Source organism: Salmo trutta, chromosome 27, assembly GCF_901001165.1.
Source record: "Salmo trutta chromosome 27, fSalTru1.1, whole genome shotgun sequence".
In the NCBI taxonomy this organism is placed as follows: Eukaryota; Metazoa; Chordata; class Actinopteri; order Salmoniformes; family Salmonidae; genus Salmo; species Salmo trutta.
The window spans coordinates 16,735,148-16,758,013 of NC_042983.1; the positions used below are offsets into that span (position 1 = coordinate 16,735,148).

Sequence of the window (22,866 nt, forward strand, 5' to 3'; positions counted from 1 at the left end):
ATGATCACTCCCTACTGTCGACTCCTCACATACCTCCCACTCACAGATTCCTGCCATCACACTAGATACCAGAGTGAGGTCCAAGACAGACTCTTTCCCTGTGGTTACATCAATCCTGGTCCCTCGACCATCATTCAGGCACACCAGATCTTTAACTTCTATCAGATTTTCCATCACTTGACCATTTCTATCCACCCGTTTCCCCCCCAGAGCATGTTGTGGGCATTCAAATCCCCACACATGACCTTACTTTTAACCTGGCCCTCCACCCACTCCTAGGTCCAATACCTGACATGTATTATAGTAGTTCACTACCACTATCATCCCTCCTCTCAACCATACCTCCACATATTCCTGTTCAATACCTGACATGTATTATAGTAGTTCACTACCACTATCATCCCTCCTCTCAACCATACCTCCACATATTCCTGTTCAATACCTGACATGTATTATAGTAGTTCACTACCACTATCATCCCTCCTCTCAACCATACCTCCACATATTCCTGTTCAATACCTGACATGTATTATAGTAGTTCACTACCACTATCATCCCTCCTCTCAACCATACCTCCACATATTCCTGTTCAATACCTGACATGTATTATAGTAGTTCACTACCACTATCATCCCTCCTCTCAACCATACCTCCACATATTCCTGTTCAATACCTGACATGTATTATAGTAGTTCACTACCACTATCATCCCTCCTCTCAACCATACCTCCACATATTCCTGTTCAATACCTGACATGTATTATAGTAGTTCACTACCACTATCATTCCTCCTCTCAACCATACCTCCACATATTCCTGTTCAATACCTCTGCTTAGCATCCTGTAGGGAAGTATTTGCTTCATGAAGGTGGCACCCCCCATATCGCCGCCCACCTGCCCCGTAATCCCCGGTCTAGATGCTCCTACCCATCTCTCAGAGCTTTTGGAAACCCATTCACTTAGAGCTTTTCCCCTCTGCGCCATTTCCTTACAGATCACCAAGTTCCCATCTCTTAACACTTTAGCATTGACAACTTCCCCAATCAACTCTTATCACAGCCGTCCTTATCGGACTCATAGCCCCAACTCCCCCTTCCTCCCTAAACTTCTGAGTCACTGTTGCTCCTCCTCAACTCCATGCTCCCCTCACGTCTTTTATTGCCCTTCCTCGGCACTTTCTAACTCCGAGCTGCCGCTAGCGTTGGAAACTGTTGCTCCCTTCAAACTTCCCTTTCTTCCTCCTTTCTGTCTCCATAGACCTCTCACTCCCCTCCAAACCCCTACTCCCTTTCTCTCCCGCTTTCTTACTCCCTCCTTTATTTGTACCACTATGCTCCATACTTGCTTCACTTTCTGCTCCATCACTATCTCCTACCATCTCTGACCCAGTCACAGCACAACCGTGCCTACCCACCGCCATACCGAGTAAAATTTGATTGTTTGTTTATCAACGATTGAACGCTAGCCACAGCTTTCCAAACAGTGGTCCCTGGTCCAAGAAAACAAACTCTCACGTCCCGTTGTGATTTTACGCTCCTCTCTCTGCCATCAATCACGCTCGCCACCTCCCGAAATTCGTCTCGTGTTGCTATTTGTAAAATCTTCTCCTTCTTTGATGAGGTTTAACCGCGGTTGGCATCCAATAAATATTGCATTACCGCCACTAGACTGGAGTACAACACCCTTATGCTTTGCTCGAAATGTTTATTTTTAATATTTAACAAATACCCTACACTCACAAAAAAAAAAATAACAAAATAAAAAATAACACCACCCTTCTCCACTATTTATATCTATTTAGTCCTACCTCAGGTCAACAACCTGAAAGGATGGGACACTACCACTTAACACACCCTGTAACTGTTCTGATGTCAAGTCCCACACACCCAAATACCTCTCTGCAGCTGCCACCGCAACCTCAATTGTCTGCGACTTATGTTCCATCCCTGCAGAACAGCTGATAACCATTGCTATACATGCTAAAAATCCAAGCTTACGGAAACATATATCACTCGTTGGCCTATTCCTCTGTACTGGTACAGATCTACTACTCCCACCACTCCTCTCAGGATCCCTCCCCCTTGACCCATCTTCCTAGACTTTCTTCACCGCCTCAGCACATGACAACTTCTGCACTACTCTAACCCTTGAAACCTCAACCTGCCTCTCTCGCACGGGACATTTTTGATCCCCAGCCCCATGGGCACCCCTACAATTAACACATACCACTACTTTCCCCAATGCTACACATTCCTGCTAACACATGCCCATAAGCTTGTCACCTGTAACATCGTAATGTATTCGGCACAAAAGCTCGTACAGGATAACTTATATATCCTAACATCACTTTGTCGGGCAAAACATCTACATCAAAACTCAAAAGAACAGACAATGACTCTTCTGTTTCACCATTCGTCACCCTGTCTGCGTCACACCAAACGACGAGCATCACAAACACCTGGAATCTTCCCCTTCAGTTGGTCAACTTTTACATTTATCGCTACCCCAGTAATCACTCCTTTCAATGGCGCCCTTTTCTTGAGAGAAAAACAATTCACATTTCTTGCCCCCATTCGTTTAACACGGAGCACCTTCTCCCTCTGACCAGCAAAAACACAAACAACTATCACAAGACCCCTTCTGGTTACCCTCACCGATTCCACATCACCTAACTCTGTTTTCACCCACCCTGAAACCACAAATGGATGATCCAAAAGGCAAGGGTCCACTTTTTCCAAAAACTTCCCTCCTACTGTCAGACTCATCTTTATCCTGATCCTCGGTGCAAGCCTCGGGGCTCCGAGAACTTCACTACACCTACTGCCCTCATCCACTTCAATTTCTCCTCCTGTCTTCAGCTAACTCTGCTTACACTTTCTACCATTCTTCAACAAACAATCTCCCTTTTTTCCGCCATTCATAACTGACTCAAGCTCACACTCTTCCTCCCTCTCTCTCTTAGTCCTCCTCTGCCTCTCTTTTTCCCTCCACTCCTCCTCCATATTCCAAGTATACGTCTCCTTATGATAATACTGCACTTCTCCTGACGTACATCTTGTTCTTGCCTTCTCAAGGGACGCCATTTAACCGGCTGTCACAATCTCCGTACAATCAGCACGAGCCCCTTGGGATGTAGCACTCAACAGTGCTAAGCTCCTACCCATTATTCTCAAAATACACAATTAAATACTACAAGCCCTGAAGATTTTCCCAGCAGTTCACTTAAGCTCGGCTCTTCAACACCATTATTAAATCTAACAACAATCTCTCTCTTCCCTCCCATATTGCTGGCACTGAAATAACACGTTTTCCACTGTCTCCATCTGCTCCTGACAGTGATCACACCTCCCAGTCAGATGTTTCCCCACCAATTTCAATGTACTGAGCCTTGGGTGTTACACTTTCCTCCCTTCTCTCTTGACCTGAGGACCTCCCTGCCTCCACCTTTTCCTGTATCGTATACAGGTGTCTTCCCTTTCCCTCTCTGTTCCACAACTCTTGCCATTTGTTTTTAACCACTGATTCAAGGTTCTTACCTCTGTTCCCTACACCGCTGAAAATGTGAGCGGCTCTTGACCGCACATACAGGAGAGAAGGATGGAACGAGATGTGTAGAGACTCGGCCAGGGCACATTTTTTAATTATTATTTTTTTTGTTCTTTTTAACCCCTTGGATTCTGCTTTACTGATTGACATTTCAATATCAACATTAGGATGTTTGAGAGTCTGCTTGGCGAGAAGATCCACCACCTCATTCCCCTCTACTCCGACATGAGCTGGTACCCAGAGGAACATCACAAATATCCTCATCTGTCTCACCCTAAACAGGCCCTGCAAAATCTCAATCTTGTCTTACATTTTTTTTTACATTTTAGTCATTTAGCAGACGCTCTTATCCAGAGCGACTTACAGTAGTGAATGCATACATTTCATACATTTTTTTTTTCTTCTCCCCATACTGGTCCCCCGTGGGAATCGAACCCACAACCCTGGCGTTGCAAACACCATGCTCTACCAACTGAGCCACATGGGACCAAAAGCTAAGGATGATACTGATACCGAGTAGACTGTATCCCCTACCTCACCTCGCTCATCAACTCATCCTTGACCGCTGGCTACGTCCCTTCCGTCTTCAAGAGAGCGAGAGTTGCACCCCTTCTGAAAAAACCTACACTCGATCCCTCCGATGTCAACAACTACAGACCAGTATCCCTTCTTTCTTTTCTCTCCAAAACTCTTGAACGTGCCGTCCTTGGCCAGCTCTCCTGCTATCTCTCTCAGAACGACCTTCTTGATCCTAATCAGTCAGGTTTCAAGACTGGGCATTCAACTGAGACTGCTCTTCTCTGTGTCACGGAGGCTCTCCGCACTGCTAAAGCTAACTCTCTCTCCTCTGCTCTCATCCTTCTAGACCTATCTGCTGCCTTTGATACTGTGAACCATCAGATCCTCCTCTCCACCCTCTCCGAGCTGCGCATCTCCGGCGCGGCCCACGCTTGGATTGCGTCCTACCTGACAGGTCGCTCCTACCAGGTGGCGTGGCGAGAAGCTGTCTCCGCACCACGTGCTCTCACCACTGGTGTCCCCCAGGGCTCTGTTCTAGGCCCTCTCCTATTCTCGCTATACACCAAGTCACTTGGCTCTGTCATATCCTCACACGGTCTCTCCTATCATTGCTATGCAGACGACACACAATTAATCTTCTCCTTTCCCCCTTCTGACAACCAGGTGGCGAATCGCATCTCTGCATGTCTGGCAGACATATCAGTGTGGATGACGGATCACCACCTCAAGCTGAACCTCGGCAAGACGGAGCTGCTCTTCCTCCCGGGGAAGGACTGCCCGTTCCATGATCTCGCCATCACGGTTGACAACTCCCTTGTGTCCTCCTCCCAGAGTGCTAAGAACCTTGGCGTGATCCTGGACAACACCCTGTCGTTCTCCACTAACATCAAGGCGGTGACCCGATCCTGTAGGTTCATGCTCTACAACATTCGCAGAGTACGACCCTGCCTCACACAGGAAGAGGCGCAGGTCCTAATCCAGGCACTTGTCATCTCCCGTCTGGATTACTGCAACTCGCTGTTGGCTGGGTTCCCTGCCTGTGCCATCAAACCCCTACAACTCATCCAGAACGCCGCAGCCCGTCTGGTGTTCAACCTTCCCAAGTTCTCTCACGTCACCCCGCTCCTCCGCTCTCTCCACTGGCTTCCAGTTGAAGCTCGCATCCGCTACAAGACCATGGTGCTTGCCTACGGAGCTGTGAGGGGAACGGCACCTCCGTACCTTCAGGCTCTGATCAGGCCCTACACCCAAACAAGGGCACTGCGTTCATCCACCTCTGGCCTGCTCGCCTCCCTACCTCTGAGGAAGCACAGTTCCCGCTCAGCCCAGTCAAAACTGTTCGCCGCTCTGGCACCCCAATGGTGGAACAATCTCCCTCACGATGCCAGGACAGCGGAGTCAATCACCACCTTCCGGAGACACCTGAAACCCCACCTCTTTAAGGAATACCTGGGATAGGATAAAGTAATCCTTCTAACCCCCCCCCCTTTAAAGGATTTAGATGCACTATTGTAAAGTGTTTGTTCTACTGGATATTATAGGTGAATGCACCAATTTGTAAGTCGCTCTGGATAAGAGCGTCTGCTAAATGACTTAAATGTAAATGTAAATGTAAATCACAGTGACGTCTAGATGGCTACCAATATTAGTTATTTCTTGTGTAGGTTGCTATCCTACTCGGAATACACAGAACAAAAATATAAACGCAACAATTTTAAAGATTTTACTGAGTTACAGTTCATATAAGGAAATCAGTCAATTTAAATACATTTAGGCCCTAATCTATGGATTTCACATGACTAGGAATACAGATATGCTCTAATCTATGGATTTCACATGACTGGGAATACAGATATGCCCTAATCTATGGATTTCACATGACTGGTGTAACCGATGTGAAATGGCTAGTTAGTTAGCGGTGGTGCGCACTAATAGCGTTTCAATCAGTGACGTCACTCGCTCTGAGACTTGAAGTAGGGTTTCCCCTTGCGTTGCAAGGGCCGCGGCTTTTGTGGCGCGATGGGTAACGAGGCTTCGTGGGGTGTCAGTTGTTGATGTGTGCAAGGGTCCCTGGTTCGAGCCCGGGTTGGGGCGAAGAGAGGGATGGAACCTACACTGTTACACTGGGAATACAGACTTCTCTGTGACACAAAGGAATTTAAGCTCATCAGTACTGCACATGAGTCAGAGCAGATGATTACCCTGTCTGGCCTCCACCCACTCTTCAGCCAAGAGTACGGCCAGCAACTCCATTGCGTATACGGATAAACAATCCGTTGCTCTTTTTGTCACTGCCACCTTACATTCAGGAACACTAAAAGCTGCACCTGTCCTCCCTGTTTTATGGTCCTTAGATCCATTAGTGAATATATTCAAGACAGCATAGTACTGAGTTCTTAAATGTTCACTTAAAATATTTACTGGATCTACTCTTTCCTCACCAGCTCTTACCCTGTCAAGCAACCCTAGGTCTATCACTGGCTGAGGGAGCAACCAAGGTGGGATAGCAAGAAGAAGGGTTGAACTCCCATCCAAGCAGTCCTATCTCTCACCATGACATTACCTATCCACCAAACATTTGTATTCAGATCTCGTTCATGTTCCCAGCACTCTAGGAGCACTTTTTTTGTTGCAGGATGTGTAACCTTATGTCCTTGAAGATTTACCCAATATGTCATGGTTAGTTGTTGTGTTCAACTTTAAACGCCATCTCCCCCAACTCTACCTCCAGCGCTGCCAACAGGGAGGTCCTGAGGAGGCTCCACAACATGGGAGGCTCCACAACATATTCTTAGAGCTTGAGCCTGGATTACAGCTAGCTTTTTTTTTAAAGATGTAGGAGCGAGCTGCTGATCCATATGCTACACTGCTATAGTCCAGTGAGGACCTTAATAGAGCTATAAATAAAATATTCAACACCATTCTATCCGCCCCCCACACCATTCCTGACAGGCAACGCATCACATTCAATATTTTATTTCCTTTAATTACTACTCTGTTAATATGTTCTGCCCATGTAATTTGAGTGTCAAACCTGACCCCCAGAAACCTAAACACTCCCACTGTAATGGGTGCGTGCTGGTGGCAGGGAAGTCAGGCGCAGGAGAACGAACTTGGTATAAAACGGAGTCGTTTAATAAGGGCTCACAAAACTCCGAAAACCAAAATATACAAAATAATAAAAGTGGGTACAAAACCCGTCGCACACCAGAACATAACATACAATCAAACAATCACCGACAAGGACATGAGGGGAAACAGAGGGTTAAATACACAACATGTAATTGATGGGATTGGAACCAGGTGTGAAGGAAGACAAGACAAAACCAATGGAAAATGAAAAATGGATCAGCGAGGGCTAGAAGGTCGGTGACGTCGACCGGCGAACACCGCCCGAACAAGGAGACGGACCGACTTCGGCGGAAGTCGTGACACCCACCCTCTTCAGATTCCTCCCATACAGCTTTAGGCATATTTCCTCCCCAACCTTCCTTCTAGTAAAAAACAGTCTGTGTTTTCTCAACTGAGAACTTGAAGCCCACTTGAGGGACCACTGTTCAACTTCTCTGATCGCTTCCGGCTGTAAGACTATGGGGAATATTGCTCCCTGTCTTCCACAACACCCCGTCATCCGCAAACAATGACCTCCCAGTATCTGGTCACACGTGAGAGAATACATAATCAATCATAATGGAGAACAACAAAGTACTAATCGCACTTCCCTGGAGGGTACTATTATCTACTTCATAACTTTCTGACCTAGAGCTCCCCACCTTCAATTGTATTGATTGTCCAAAAATAAAATCCTCCAACCCCCATCCTATCCAATTTGATGAGCAGGCCCTCCTTCCAAATCATATCATAGGCCTTCTTGTAAGGGCTGTCGTGGAAGATAGAACGGGACCAAGGCGCAGCGGGTTGCGTGCTCAACATCTTTATTATAAAAATGAGAACACCACGAAAAAACAATAAACAAACTAGGAACAGAGTAGCAGGCTCAATAAAAGCAGTGCTAACAAATAACTACCCACAAGTGACAAACAAAACACACACCTACTTATAGGACTCCCAATCAGAGGCAACTAGAAACACCTGCCTCCAATTGAGAGTCCAGCACCCAACCTACACATAGAAAAACTAACCTAGAACATACCCATAGAAATACAAACATAAACCAGTGACCAACAAACCCCGTAATACATAAATCAACTACCCTCTGCCACGTCCTGACCAAACTACAATAACAAAATATCCTCTATACTGGTCAGGACGTGACACTTCTCTACATCAAAGAAAACACCTCCTTATGTGCATGTGCCTTCCGTATGACTGACTGTAGACACAGTACATGATCCATCGTTCCCCTGCCTTTCCTGAACCCACCTTGATCTGATGACATTAGGCCTCTGATCTCCAGGAAGTACGTCAGCCTTTCTGTTATCATCCTTTCCATACGTTTACAGACATGAGATGTCAAAGCTATCGGCCTATAACTTGATGGATTAGTAGGGCCTTTCCCTGATTTCCGTATCGGCACCACTACTGCCTGCTTCCAACTGTCAGGCAGCTTTCCTTAATGCCACACCTTCTTGTAAAGGCCCAATACTTTTCCCATTGCAGTGTCACTGAGACGAGCCATCATGATGTAACACATCTCATCCTCCCCAGGAGATGTTACCCCAGCTTTAGCTATTGCTCTCTTAATCTCATCCAACGTAAAAGGAACATTCAATGCATCCTCCACCACCTCTCTCAGATCCAGGATCCCTGGATGCTCTCCTCTGACCCTCTCTTTTCCACGCTGTCCCTCGTCCTTTAAATTATTTGAGCTGTGGACTTTCACAAATGCCTGGGCTAACATCTCTGCCTTCTCCATGTCTCTCACTACAACAGACTCCCAACATTTCAGCACAGGAAGATCCCAATCTACTCTGACCTCACTCATCCTCTTAATCATCCCCCATACCTCTTCCACTGGAGTAGTCCTCTTAGCTGTCCTCTTAGCTGTCCTAATGGTCCTCCTTACTACTGCTTATGCTTGTTAATACTGAATCATGTGCTGATAGGTATGGGACCTTTTCAACGTCCTGAAAGCCCTGTTCCTAATTTTCACAGCTTTTCTGCACTCTTCAGTCCACCAGGGAACTGCGTTACTCTTTCTCCCCTCTGTACCCATAGGAATCACCTGCCTTCCCCCTTCTCCCCTCTGTACCCACAGGAATCACCTGCCTTCCCCCTTCTCCCCTCTGTACCCATAGGAATCCCCTGCCTTCCCCCTTCTCCCCCCTGTACCCATAGGAATCCCCTGCCTTCCCCCTTCTCCCCCCTGTACCCATTGGAATCACCTGCCTTCACCCTTCTCCCCCCTCTACCCATAGGAATCCCCTGCCTTCCCCCTCTCCCCCCGTACCCATAGGAATCCCCTGCCTTCCCCCTTCTCCCCCCTGTACCCATAGAAATCACCTGCCTTCCCCCTTCTCCCCCCTGTACACATTGGAATCCCCTGCCTTCCCCCTTCTCCTCCCTGTACCCATAGAAATCACCTGCCTTGCGGCCCCTACTATTGCTACTCTTACTCCATCACTCACTATATCTGGGGCGGTAGGTAGCTGAGTGGTTAGAGCATTGGGCCAGTAACTGAAAGATTGCTAGATCGAATCCCCGAGCTGACAAGGTCAAAATTGTCTGTTTTGCCCCTGAACAAGGCAGTTAACCCACTGTTTCTAGGCCATCATTGTAAATAAGAATTTGTTCTTACAGTTTCTCGATTGTTTACACACATTTTCTGAAAGCATGCCTCATATTCTCAGAACTCTACACACAAATCAAAAAACACACACACAATGGGCAAAACCCCTCAATTCTCCAGCAAAATGAAACTTTACATTCAAAACAATGTTATTTCTTATCAAAATGGTATTTTGTTTTCAAATGACACACACAAACCATCATATGAATAGACATTTATAAGAACCAGTTGAACACTGATGTGCTCAATGTAAAACACTATGATGAATGGAAAACATTTCTTCTCCATTCATCATAATGACTTAGGCCTTTTTTTGGTTCAGTGTTGCCATTACTACAGACAGTACATACATAAGTGTGTTGTAAAATATTTGAGAATATTGTTTTTATACTCAGAACACACAAATACACAGTAACAAATATATTTTATTTTTCCCACAAAAACAATGTACACAGTGTACATCCCATTCCCAACCAACACAAAGTTGCACATACAGTGGTCTACATACAAAACAGAAGAATTGAATGTATACAGTTACAGTAAAAATAATAAAAAAACTATGCTTCATCCTCTCTTCTGTTGCGGTCTGGCTACAGCACCTCATCCACATCACAAGCAATGTTTTCCCTCGCCAAGCAGCGGGGGAAATATCGCCTAGCATGGCGATTCCAGCCATGAAAAGCATCAGCTGCTATATCTCCACATGCGTCTTCCATAGCTTGGAGAAGAGGTATACGCGTTTGTGGATTTCGGTCATACACTTTCCATCTCCAGGCAGAAAAAAATTCCTCAATAGGATTGAGGAATGGAGAATATGGAGGGAGATAAACAACTAAAAAGCTTACCCTATCAATATTTTTAAATATCTCATTGTTTTCTATTAATTTTCTTTGTATTTGCCGTAATGTTATGGCGTTATTTTCTAGGACCATGTTCATGATTTCAGTTTCCTGTTCAGGAGACAGAACACGTTCCCGACCACCTTGTGTTGGTAATCTTTCAGTTCTGCCAAACAAATAGTAAAATACTGTAAATACAAAGTAGGAATAAATTTCCCAAATACTTGAAACATACTTTATTTTTACAGTCCTACAGAACAGTCCACAGGCAATACTGTACTCCTGTACTCATTAAGTACTGTATTGATATGCAGTACTGCAATTTTCTAGTGAGAGTAGATTTCTTACCTATTCTCATTTCGGAATGTCCGGATGATGGATGCTACAGTGTACCTGCTCAAATTTGTCTGTACTCTTTGCCCAGCTTCCCTCATTGTTAGACCATGGTTGACCACATGACCAACCAAAGTGGCTCGGATCTCATTAGAGATTACGGTCCTTGGCCTTCCTCGTCCTCGTCCTTGTCCTCCCCGTCCTCCTCCTCTTACTCTCACTCCTCTGGCTCTGCCTCAATGTTGGCATCCATTGCTCCAAAACAGAAGAGCTCACCTGTTGCCCTTTTATGCTAAAGCTCTGATTGCTAATTGTAAAACTGTGTGACGGGTGTTTGCCCATGTGATGAGTCAGTGTGCGTATTTGAATGGCAGTGTGAAAACAAGAGATTTTCTGCATGAAAATTGGGCCAAATGCAAAGAATTGTGTGCAGTGTTTTGAAAAAAGTGTGTTTTAGAACTGCAATTTGAGTGTAAAGCAGGAATTGTGCTTGTAGTTTAGCAAAATTGGTTCAGGGGGTTGGTGCATGAGTTACATGTTGTGGTCATTGTGTCTCAAGTACCAGTATTTGTGTGTAAACAATTGAGAAAAACTGTAACTGACTTGCCTAGTTAAAGGTTATGTCTGAAGAGATCCACCTGCAACAGCCCCTGTTCACTCAACTCCTGAAACTGACCCCATTCCACTTTCCTAAATATCCCTCTCCTTATCCCATTTCCTGCAGTATATTTCACCCTCATTCCTATAGTACACATGATTGGTTAGTGATGACTACTCCCTGTAGAATCCTCCCATACCTTCCAACTACAGTGCCTTCGGAAAGTATTCAGACCCCTTGACTTTTTTTTACATTTTGTTACATTACAGTCTTATTCTAAAATGGATTATATATATTTTTTTCCCTCATTAATCTACAAACAGTACAAAGCAAAAACGTTATTTTTTTTTGATAATATAAATATATATATAAAAACTGAAATACCACAGTTACATTCAGACCCTTTACTCAGTACTTTGTTGAAACACCTTTGGCAGCGATTACAGCATCAGGTTTTTTGGGGTATGACGCTACAAGCTTGGCACACCTGTATTTTGGGAGTTTCTCCCATTCTTCTATGCAGATCCTCTCAAGCTCTGTCAGGTTGGATGGGGAGCGTGACTGCACAGCTATTTTCAAGTCTCCAGAGATGTTTGATTGGGTTCAAGTCCGGGCTCTAGCTGGGCCACTCAAGAACATTCAGAGACTTGTCCCAAAGCCACTCCTGCATTGTCTTGGCTGTGTGCGTAGGGTTGATGTCCTATTGGAAGGTGAACCTTCACCCCGGTTTGAGGTCCTCATCAAGGATCTCCCATTACTTTGCTCCGTTCATCTTTGCCTCGATCCTGACTAGTCTCCCAGTCCCTGCCGCTGAAAAACATCACCACAGCATGATACTGCCACCACCATGCTTCACTGTAGGGATGGTGCCAGGTTTCCTCCAGATGTGACGCTTGCCATTCAGGCCAAAGACTTGAATCTTGGTTTCACCAGAGAAGAGAGTCTTTAGGTGCCTTTTGGCAAACTCCAAGCGGGCTGTCATGTGCCTTTTACTGAGGAGTGGCTTCCATCTGGCCACTCTACCATAAAGGCCTGATTGGTGGAGTGTTGCTGAGATGGTTGTCCTACTGGAAGGTTCTTCTATCTCCACAGAGGAAGTCTAGAGCTCTGTCAAAGTGACCATCGGGTTCTTGGTCACCTTGACACAATCCTATCTCGGAGCTCTACAGACAATTCCTTCGACATCATGGCTTGGTTTTTGCTCTGACACGCACTGTCAACTGTGGGACCTTATATAGACAGGTATGTGCCTTTCCAAATCATGTCAAATCAATTGAATTTACCACATGTGGACTTCAATCAAGTTGTAACAACATCTCAAGTATGATCAAAGGCAACAGGATGCACCTGAGATCAATTTCGAGTCTCATAGCAAAGTGTCTGAATACTTATGTAAATAAGTTATTTCTGTTTTTTATTTTTAATAAATGTGCAAAAATGTCTTAAAACCTGTTTTTGTAATGTCATTATGGGGTATTGTGTGTAGATTGCTGAGGAAAAAGTTTTATTTAATCAATTTTAGAATAAGGCAGCAACGTAACAAAATGTGGAAAAAGTCAAGGGGTCTGAATACTTTCCGAAGGCACTGTACATCTGCCTTCCAACTACATCTCGAGTAAGATCCAGATCAGATTGAGTTCCAATTACTGGGTCAATCCTGGTTCCCCGGACATCATTAAGGCACACAAGCCCTTTCTCCAACACCATTTATATCAGTCCGTGCCCCTCCCCAAAGTGTACTGTGGGCATTATAATCCCCACACCACATCACCCGTCTCCTATCTTGACCTTCTACACTCCCAAGAGCCATTAACTCTAGTCTCTTACACAGGTTGTAAAAGTTCAGTTACCAGATCCCCCCTCCCAACCACACATCTACCACTACATATTCCTGCTCAACTCCCTCTCCCATTTTACTTGGATGTAAAATGTCCAAATTGGAAAATAGTATGGTTAGCCTGTGTTTAGACAGGCAGCCCAATTCAAATCCCTTTTTCACTAATTGGTCTTTTGACCAATCACATCACATCTTTTCAACAGATCTTTTTCAGAGCTGATCTGATTGGTCAAGGACCAATTAGTGAAAAAAGAATCAGAATTGGGCTTCCTGTCTAAACGCAGACTATGAGAGCTTGAGCCAAACTGATTTAGGTGGTATCAATCAATTAAGGAGCATAATGAATGTATAATGTACGTATGTCTGGTCTGTGTGGTCATAAACATGATAGGTTTTCATGGTGCAGTGGGAGGGATAGATGATCAAATGTCTCAAAACATCAACTCGAGTTTTATATGTGCTCTCTTTCTCTTGCTCGTTCCCTCCTTGTCTTTGAATGTATGTGTTCTTGAAAATGCTAGAAATATTATAGCTATACGATGATGAATGCAATGCTTGGGAAAATGGACCTATTCATTATTCCGAGCTATTACGGACATAATGCTGCAGGACTTTCATGATAATACAACTCATTTCTCAACGCCAGAGACAGTACGTTTCCTGCTATGAAAGAATACCCCGCTGTGAAAACGTCAGAGTCATTGAAAAAAACAAGCTTATACTGCCATCTGGTGAAATGTATTGATATTGTTCATGTACAATTAACAGTGTAAAATAATACATGGATGGACTCGTCTCATACAAACTCATACACATAAAAACACAAGGACATTTTATTTCTTTATTATTACATAAATGATTTGAGCTGGTGTACAGGGTAAATTATCTATAGATGTCTTCAGATTTCATTTGATTAAAAGGCTTGTACATGTATATATTTGTCATATTTGACCTCTCAATAACAATATAAAAGCAAACAAAACAAGTTCAAATACGCACAAGGCCCCTATTTTTCCCAGGTTGCAGGCATTACCCATAACTCAACAGTCTCTTGGTAGCTATGAGGCTAAAAGTACATCCATAAAATAACTATAATCCCGCTGACAAGTAAGGGTGCATAGCATTCTAAGTAAATATATATTTTCGTATATTTTATATATATTCATTTATATTAAAAACATTTTCTGTGCATGTGCGCAGGTGCATTCCTTAGTATTGAGTAATATGCTATTGCATGAATAATGTCTTCAATCCATTCTAAACGAGTATACGTGTTCTCTAGTTTTTGCAACAGTTAATATTTTTGCATGAACTTGGTTTATGTCGTCACCTCCATGGTCTAATGTTTTATCGAGTCCTCCCTCTCCTTGACTCTTCCACTCAGCCTGTCACTGTGTAGAAGGAAGCCTTAGAACTGTCTCAATCTCTTTTTGGTTTTAGGGAGCGGGGATGGAATGGGGGTGGGCGGTGTTGAGGAAAAATACTTGTCAAAGCCTAGCCAGTGAAGCCACTATGCTGTCTCAGAGAGTTGTCTAACTAACGCCCAGTCTGCTTTCCCTGTCTACCACCTCCACAAGTCTCCAGCCCCAACCCCATTACATCCAGACTTAAAGACTGTAGGCCTACGCTGTGTACACACAAATGACCAGATACAGAAACCAAACTAAGAAGCATAATGAATGCATAATGTATGTATGTCTGGTTTTCCTTAAGCTCTTACTGAGCCAACCTTAAGCAGTCACATGGAGGTGCTTCCCCATTCCTCTTTCTGTTGCCCCCGTAGCTTTGACCCAGTCAAGGTGTGGTCATAAACATGATATGTTTTCATGGTGCAGAGGGAGGGATAGATGATCAAATGTCTCAAAACAAAAACTTGAGTTTTATATGTGCTCTCTTTCTCTTGCTCGTTCCCTCGTTGTGATTATGCATGGATGGGTTATATGGACGACATATCTATTCATATGTGTTCAGTGTTATACAGTTTCTTAAACAACAACAGATCCTGAGTTCAATAGATAGACTCAACAGTCGGGCGTCTAGCCTACCTAGTTAACTAATATGTACAGAGCAAGAACTTACATTCATTACCTGTGGCTACAGAGGCTGATAAACTATGGGTCTGGACTGGAGACTCATTTCAATGTCTGGGTATTATTATTGCAGAGTGTTTGTTCATATACTCTCTGGAGTGTTTGGGACACAGGTTTTCCTTCGATATGAGCAATGTAATGTATCAAGATCCGTTACGATACAATGCCAAGAGGATGTACAGCATTACAACTAATCTACATGACGTGGGATGGTGTACTGTACTGAGGTAACACTACTGTAAACCATGTTTAAATCAGGTTAGGGACCGGAGAGCCTCGGTTTAATGTCCACCAATAGAGTCAGATCACCTTCACACCCATGCTAATTCACCGCCCTCAACCCTGCACTGTCATCTGTCAACACTAAATAACGTTGTACGGTGTCAGTCTCAATTGTACTTACAATCAGTGGACTCATTACACACACACACATCCGCTCGCATACACACACACGCATGCACACTATTAGAATTTCTCCTTAAAATTAAATATTTATGCCATTAAGGCTTAAAAGAACAATGAGTGGACATTTTTGGATGGCTTGCATAAACCTCAGGGAATGGCTATTCCTTGCCAACCAACCTTCAAACACACACAATCAAAAACCAAACACTGTTGGGACTGGGAGAAAACATTTGAAGAAAACAACTCTCCAATAATGCAAACCAGTAACTCAGTCCACTAACTTGTCTCCTTTGTCTACTTTGTGCAACCAACATGGAATTGATTTATGTTCCATGCAGGTCAAGTGGATAGCAGGAGTCTTATTGGGGCTCTGGCATCTCTCCTAATCAGACAGTACATCTAAGGTAAAAGTAGTAAGAACGCCTACACCCCCCCCCCCCCCCCCCCCCCCCCCACACACACACATTAAGACCTACTCTTTCGACCAATGTTATTGCTTTCCTTTAAACAAACACCAGACAATACATTTCTGATGGGAAAAGGGGTAGGGGTGTACAGACATCAGGAGAGGGGCGAGAGGAAAGGAGACAGGTTTGTGGTGGGGTTGTGTGGGCTCACAGTTGTGGGTCAGTATTACAGTTTCTTATCACAGTGATTGGTGGCTGGTTGTCTTCGCCAACAAAACAAGCAACACTTACAATCCCAACACTTTCAAATCTCTGTAGATACCTACCTCTCTCTGACTGACTGTCACATGTAACCAGCTTAACCAGTGCTACATTACTACCTGTAGTGTTGAAGTTACTTTTTTACCCTTATCGAATGATGGGTAGATGCTGAGATGATCTGTAAACCCTCTTGGATATATCCTGTGATATCAGACTGACAATCTGTTGCTGTGTGACAGACACATCAGAGGGGAGATGCTACGTTAACTAGGGGGACTCTGACCCCTGCTGGTAAAGAACAGAACTGCTACATAATATCCACATTGAGAGGGACTGAACAGGAGTGCTGCATCTACACTGAAAGGCTGGGGGAGTGGAGGGAGGCAGGGCAGGGCGTGCAGTGCAGGGAGGATGGGGTGTGAGGATGGGGTGTATAGATGAATGAGGTGGGTGGGCTGCATACATACAACAGATGGTGGTGACAGGACCCGCCAGACAAACTGGACTATAGCTGCACACATATAGCAGGGTAGGCGAAAGGTCTATCCAACGTTCTCATGATTGCCCCAGCCTTTACTCCAATTACATTCACCCTGGAAACACACAAACCACTCCAGGGAGGTTGGTTGTGGGGTTGGGGAGGAAAGTCAACACAGAACCTCCTCTTTCTAAAACACAAAGAACCGTGAAACGTCTCTGAAGCCAATAATGCCCTCTAGGTGAGATGACGACAGCAAAGGGAGGCAGCACATGAAAATCACAAAATAACAAATAACCCGACACACAAAAATGGACAGATAAAACAGGCAGAACGACACAAAGGTTTGTTTTGTTTGTTCTCATAACCACCAGATCTCAAGATATATAGAACATATACGCATAGAGTTAACAAAACAAGAACACCAGGGCAGAAGAATAGTTTAGGTGTCTGAAACAGCAGCCTCATTAGCATCACATAGGGTTATGGTGACATAAAACACAGGTAACACTCAGTCACGTAGCATTTCAGTGCAGAAAGAATGTACAACACCAATATCCTAAGTGTAGGCTACTGGAGTGGGACAGTGAAGGGCTGAAACCAGCCTGTGATGTATTTAATATATTTTTTGCTGGAAGAGTCTGTTCAGTGTGACAGGGAGGGAGAGTGACCTGTTGCCTAGAGATAATTCAGAGTAGTTTGACAGTCTCCCTTTTCAGAGGTTTCACAAACAAACACTGCCCTGTTTCTTTAGAAAAGGGACGTATGACATATTCGTCTTGCCCTACACCCCATCATGGCCTCCTATCCCATACAGGAGTGATCCCCCCCCCCCAGTACTGTAGTTAAAGACAGGCCATGCGCCAGCAGTCATTCATGCTGATACATATAACAGGAAGCACGTTTTGGTTGCTATTTTTTTGTTGTCTGTGTTTGGTTTTTGTTTTATATGAAATCATGCTCCTAGCCTAGTAGTTGACGTTTTTGGATTGTTTCTTTTTTTAAAAAGGTAAGAAAACTACGAGTAAATCCACTTCGTTCTCGTGATCATCGGCTTTGCCGTGGTGGTTGTTGTTATTATGAAGTTAGTGTTTTGTTCGTTCCAATCGCTCTTCTTTTCTCTCCATTATTCTCCTCCTCTTCATTCCTCCGGTCACCTGCTGCCGGTCATGTGTCTAAGTAGGATCGTTTTGGTGTAGGGCTCAAATCCTGGAGGGAAAGAGAACAGAGTTTATATGGAGCACGGACAAGGTTCCCATCAGTGTGTAGAGAATCAGACCAAACAGTTCTGTTGGATCGGCATGCAGGGTGCAGAAATCAAGAACCCAGAGACAAATCAGTAAATGTGAGTAGGCACGTTGTCTTACAACTGTCCTTGGATAAAGAGACAATTTACCGCAACCTTCCTTTCAAGCATGGAAATAGGGGACTCTAGATACCAGAGTCTTATACACCGAGTATACCAAACATTAGGGACACCTGTTGAGCGTGAAAAACCCAGCAGCGTTGCAGTTCTTGACACAAACCGGTGCGCCTGGCACCTACTAACATACTCTGTTCAAAGGCACTTAAATATTTTGTCTTGCCGATTCACCCTCTGAATGGCACACATACACAATCCCTGTCTCAATCGTCTCAAGGCTTAAAAACCCCTCTTTAACCTTTTACTGCAGTGGGCTAAATCAGGGTCACACAGAGTGTGAAACAAAAGTATACACCTCACACACATATGTATGGTCTTGAAAAAAAGAAGACATCTACCATGTCAGTTAGAGTTTAAATGTATTCAATTATAAGTTTGCATCCCGATATTACACTTTATATACATCACATAACAAAACTGTAGAAACAGGTTTTGCTGTGTACATTTTTTAAAATATCTATTAATGATAAAGAATATGAATAACATTCTCCCCATGAGGCCACTAGGTCCTATGACTGCAGGAAAGGGCTAACCTGTCTCCTCCCTTTCATCTACACGGATTGAAGTGGATTTAACAAGTAACATCAATAAGAGATCATACATTTCACCTGGTCAGTCTACGCCATGGAAAGAGCGGGTGTCCTTAATGTTTCGTATACTCAGAGTTTACAGTATCTACTGCTCTGGGGCGCTCTAGTTCTCCTACTTTAAGAAAGTGCTGTGCATTGTCAGTCAAGTATGTTATTTTAACAAGTCATTGGTCTGTTTATAATGTAAATGTTTAGTCAAGATCTGTCTTACTAATCAAAGTGAACCTGAGTGTAGTAGTTGGTGCCGTCTCTGGTCTGAAATGTCAGCAATCTGAATTTAAGGCTACTGCATTCCTCAGAGTGCAAATACATGGGACCTGTTTCTCGTCTGGGTGTGTCTTATACGTCAGAGTAAGGGACATGCACGCACGAGCGCACTCACGCACACACAGACACACAGACACACACACACACACACAGACACACACAGACACACACACACACACACACACACACACACACACACACACACACACACACACACACACACACACACACACACACACACACACACACACACACACACACACACACACACACACACACACACAGCTGCTCCAGATAGTTTTAACTTGAAAGAACAACTGGCCTGTCAACTTTGACCTATGAAAACATGCTGGATCCCCAGCACCCTTTGATAGTGTAGAGCCACATGCAATGCTATCTGTAATAGGTACAACAGTCAGCACAAACATAAACATACTGCATGTAGCTAGACCTACTGTAAACCCAGTCAGACATGTACAGCATTAGTACTACGCCACCACATAAGGACAGCCATTGAACCGCCCCTTCACACCCTGCTGAATACCCACTGTAACACAATCACTGTAACACAATCACTGTAACACAATCTATACACACTGACCACAGAATCTGCTGTAGTTTACACTCTCCTAAGACAGTATGACAACAGTTGTGTTATACATCCAACTGTATTTGACACACTGATACTCATCTACAGCAAAACACAACACACTAATATACTATCTTATAAAGCCATATGTAAAGAGGCATCTGGGTAAGAAGATCGGGAGGTCCGGTCAACCTTTCCTATTTCATTATTTTCTGATAGAACATCTAGAAGTAGATAGGGGGAGATAGGCGATGAAGAGGACAAAGAGAGGAATATTTAAGGGCATAGACAGGACTGTTCGAGTCGGGACTCATAACTCTGTTGCCGGGGGATATGTGTAGTACAGAGTTGAGAGTGTTACCGCTTAACTAGACTTAGTTTTAATATTAAACGTGAATCTACTAAATCAATGCCACCCCACAGTCATACTGTAACATATTAATGCACAGTAGTTGCATCAAATGCCAATGATATAGTTCAAGCCACATCAAATGTCACTCTGCACTGCAGTGCTACAATTAGCTAAATGTCATTAGTACTGAATTACTGTAACAACATCAGGCCTATTTAATCCAGACAGAGGGGCAGGATTAAATGGAGGAGCCCTAACCCAGGTGAGAGGTCTCAGTGGGTCAGTCAGTCCCGTACCTGCAGGGACATGTCGCTCTGCCACTCTGTCTGCATGCTTCCCTCACTGCTTTACTCTCCGCAGACTGGCACATTTCACTATCTGAGCACCCTTCTTCACATCCACAATATCAGGCTACATCAGGGAGGGGGAGGGGGGGGGTGCAAGGGGAGAGCCAGGGGCGGAGGTAAAGGAGAGGAGGTACAGAGACAGGTGGAGGAGAGGATGAGAGTAGGAGGGAGAGGAGGGACAGAGACAGGTGGAGGAGAGGATGAGAGTAGGAGGGAGAGGAGGGACAGAGAGAGAGTAAGAGGGAGAGGAGGGACAGAGACAGGTGGAGGAGAGGATGAGAGTAGGAGGGAGAGGTGGAAGTAGAAGTGAGGGAGAATTAGTAGGAGAACAAAAAGATGTGGAGGACAGAGAGGAAATCAGGAGAGAGGGAGAGGAAATCAGGAGACAGGGAGAGAGCAGGGAGAGGGAATCAGGAGAGAGGGAGAGGAAATCAGGAGAGAGGGAGAGAGTAGGGAGAGGGGATCAGGATAGAGGGAGAGGAAATCAGGAGAGAGGGAGAGGAAATCAGGAGAGGGGGAGAGAGGGAGAGGAAATCAGGATAGAGGGAGAGGAAATCAGGAGAGAGGGAGAGGGAATCAGGAGAGAGGGAGAGGAAATCAGGAGAGAGGGACAGAGTAGGGAGAGGGAATCAGGAGAGAGTGAGAGGAAATCAGGAGAGAGGGAGAGAGTAGGGAGAGGGGATCAGGATAGAGGGAGAGGAAATCAGGAGAGAGGGAGAGAGCAGGGAGAGGGAATCAGGAGAGAGTGAGAGGAAATCAGGAGAGAGGGAGAGAGTAGGGAGAGGGAATCAGGATAGAGGGAGAGGAAGTCAGGAGAGAGGGAGAGAGTAGGGAGAGGGGATCAGGAGAGAGGGAGAGATGGAGGAGGGAGAGGGAGCAGTGGCACAGTGTGTGAGGTGAAAGATACGAACGAGGTGAAGAGGTGTATGAAGAGACAAGGATGGAGAGGAGAAGAGGTTAAAAGTGACAATTGAGGTGATGAGCGAAGCGAGAGAGTTGACGGGAAGACAAGAAAAGGAGAGGAAAGGAGACAATTCAAGAGAGGAGAGATAATGGAAAGACAGCCAAGCCAAGAGAGATGTGGTGGGGGTTGGAAAAACAGACAGGAAAATAGAAAAGAGAGAAGCATCAGAAACATTGACATGGAATAGAGTACTGCAGGTTGGAGGGAGCACACAGTCACAGTATATGGACTATAGAGACTTTGAATGGAGGTGGGCAGAGAAGACAGATAGACAGTCAGTCAACGTGGGTTACTGAAGGGGAGAGAGTGGACCTCATTACATTAGCACATCAAGAGCAACCAACCAACACCCAGACATTCATATCAACTGGAGACAGAGCAGATATCAGAACTGACTGCTGTTATGAAACCTGGAAGCATTAGTTTGTTGTTTCAGCCAACGCAGAGAGACAGTGCAAGCTATCAGAGCAGGATGCAGTTGTGGACTTTTTGGATGGTCCTACATGCAGGTCAGGATGGAGAGGGTGGACATGATGGGGGAAATGAAGCACAGATGAGTAAGGCTTGCAAGTTGGATACAAAGTACAGCATGAGGACACTCACACAATCAATCTTTTTTTCAGTTTCTTTGTAGCTAGGAGGTTGGGGAATGACAACACAGGTTGATCTAAATTACGAACAGACACACACATCCCATTCACACACCACAGTCCATGCAGGTTTAGCCCACTGTGGTCTACTTTGGACTAACAGAGGAATCTATACTGCTTATCCCAGCACAGTAAAGAGTTCGTAGTTCCCAGCTACACCCTTGTCATCTTCTCTAGTGGTTGATTGCTACATTGAGTCCCTATATAAATTCAGGGAAGTTTACAGATTGACCCTGATGGGCCCTGTATGGTTCAGTTAGTCTCAGTCCACTTTAACTGTGAATCAATGCTCTATTTATGACAGATGAATGAGTTTGTTTAGAGTCTCAGCATCTTGTACAGTAGCCAGGGTGAGTGTGGCCTGGCTGATGCAGGTCAGTGGCCCACCTTGCTGCTCAGGACGGCGTAGTTTATGAACTGCTCCGCCTCAGCCTCCAGCTCATCCTGCAGAGAGCCATCCACGCTCACTGACCGCTCCTGACCCCCCTCGTCACCTGAGCCCTTCCCCCTGCGCACCACCTTCCGTACAATCTGCACCGCACGCACGCACACACACACACACACACACACACCCAGGGGAGGGAGGGAGAGGAGGATGAGAGAGGGTGGTGGGAAAGAGAGC

At 44.8% G+C, this 22,866-nt stretch overlaps 1 protein-coding gene across 22 annotated transcripts in view; it reads right to left on the reverse strand.

Annotated features, from left to right (window-relative positions):
• Positions 1-14,248: 14,248 nt before the first annotated feature.
• LOC115164453 (ankyrin-1) overlaps positions 14,249-22,866 on the reverse strand; it is a 183,850-nt gene continuing 175,232 nt past the window's right edge. For 18 of the 22 annotated variants that reach the window (XM_029716941.1, XM_029716943.1, XM_029716946.1 and 15 more), the window contains 3 exons: positions 22,632-22,775; positions 20,580-20,694; positions 14,249-18,271 (listed from right to left, as the gene is read on the reverse strand). In XM_029716941.1, coding sequence (XP_029572801.1) covers positions 20,623-20,694; positions 22,632-22,775 — 216 coding nt within the window. In that variant the 3' untranslated portion in view covers positions 14,249-18,271; positions 20,580-20,622. The remainder of the gene's footprint in view (positions 18,272-20,579; positions 20,695-22,631; positions 22,776-22,866) is intronic. The other 4 variants (XM_029716944.1, XM_029716961.1, XM_029716949.1 and 1 more) reach the window with 2 other exon arrangements.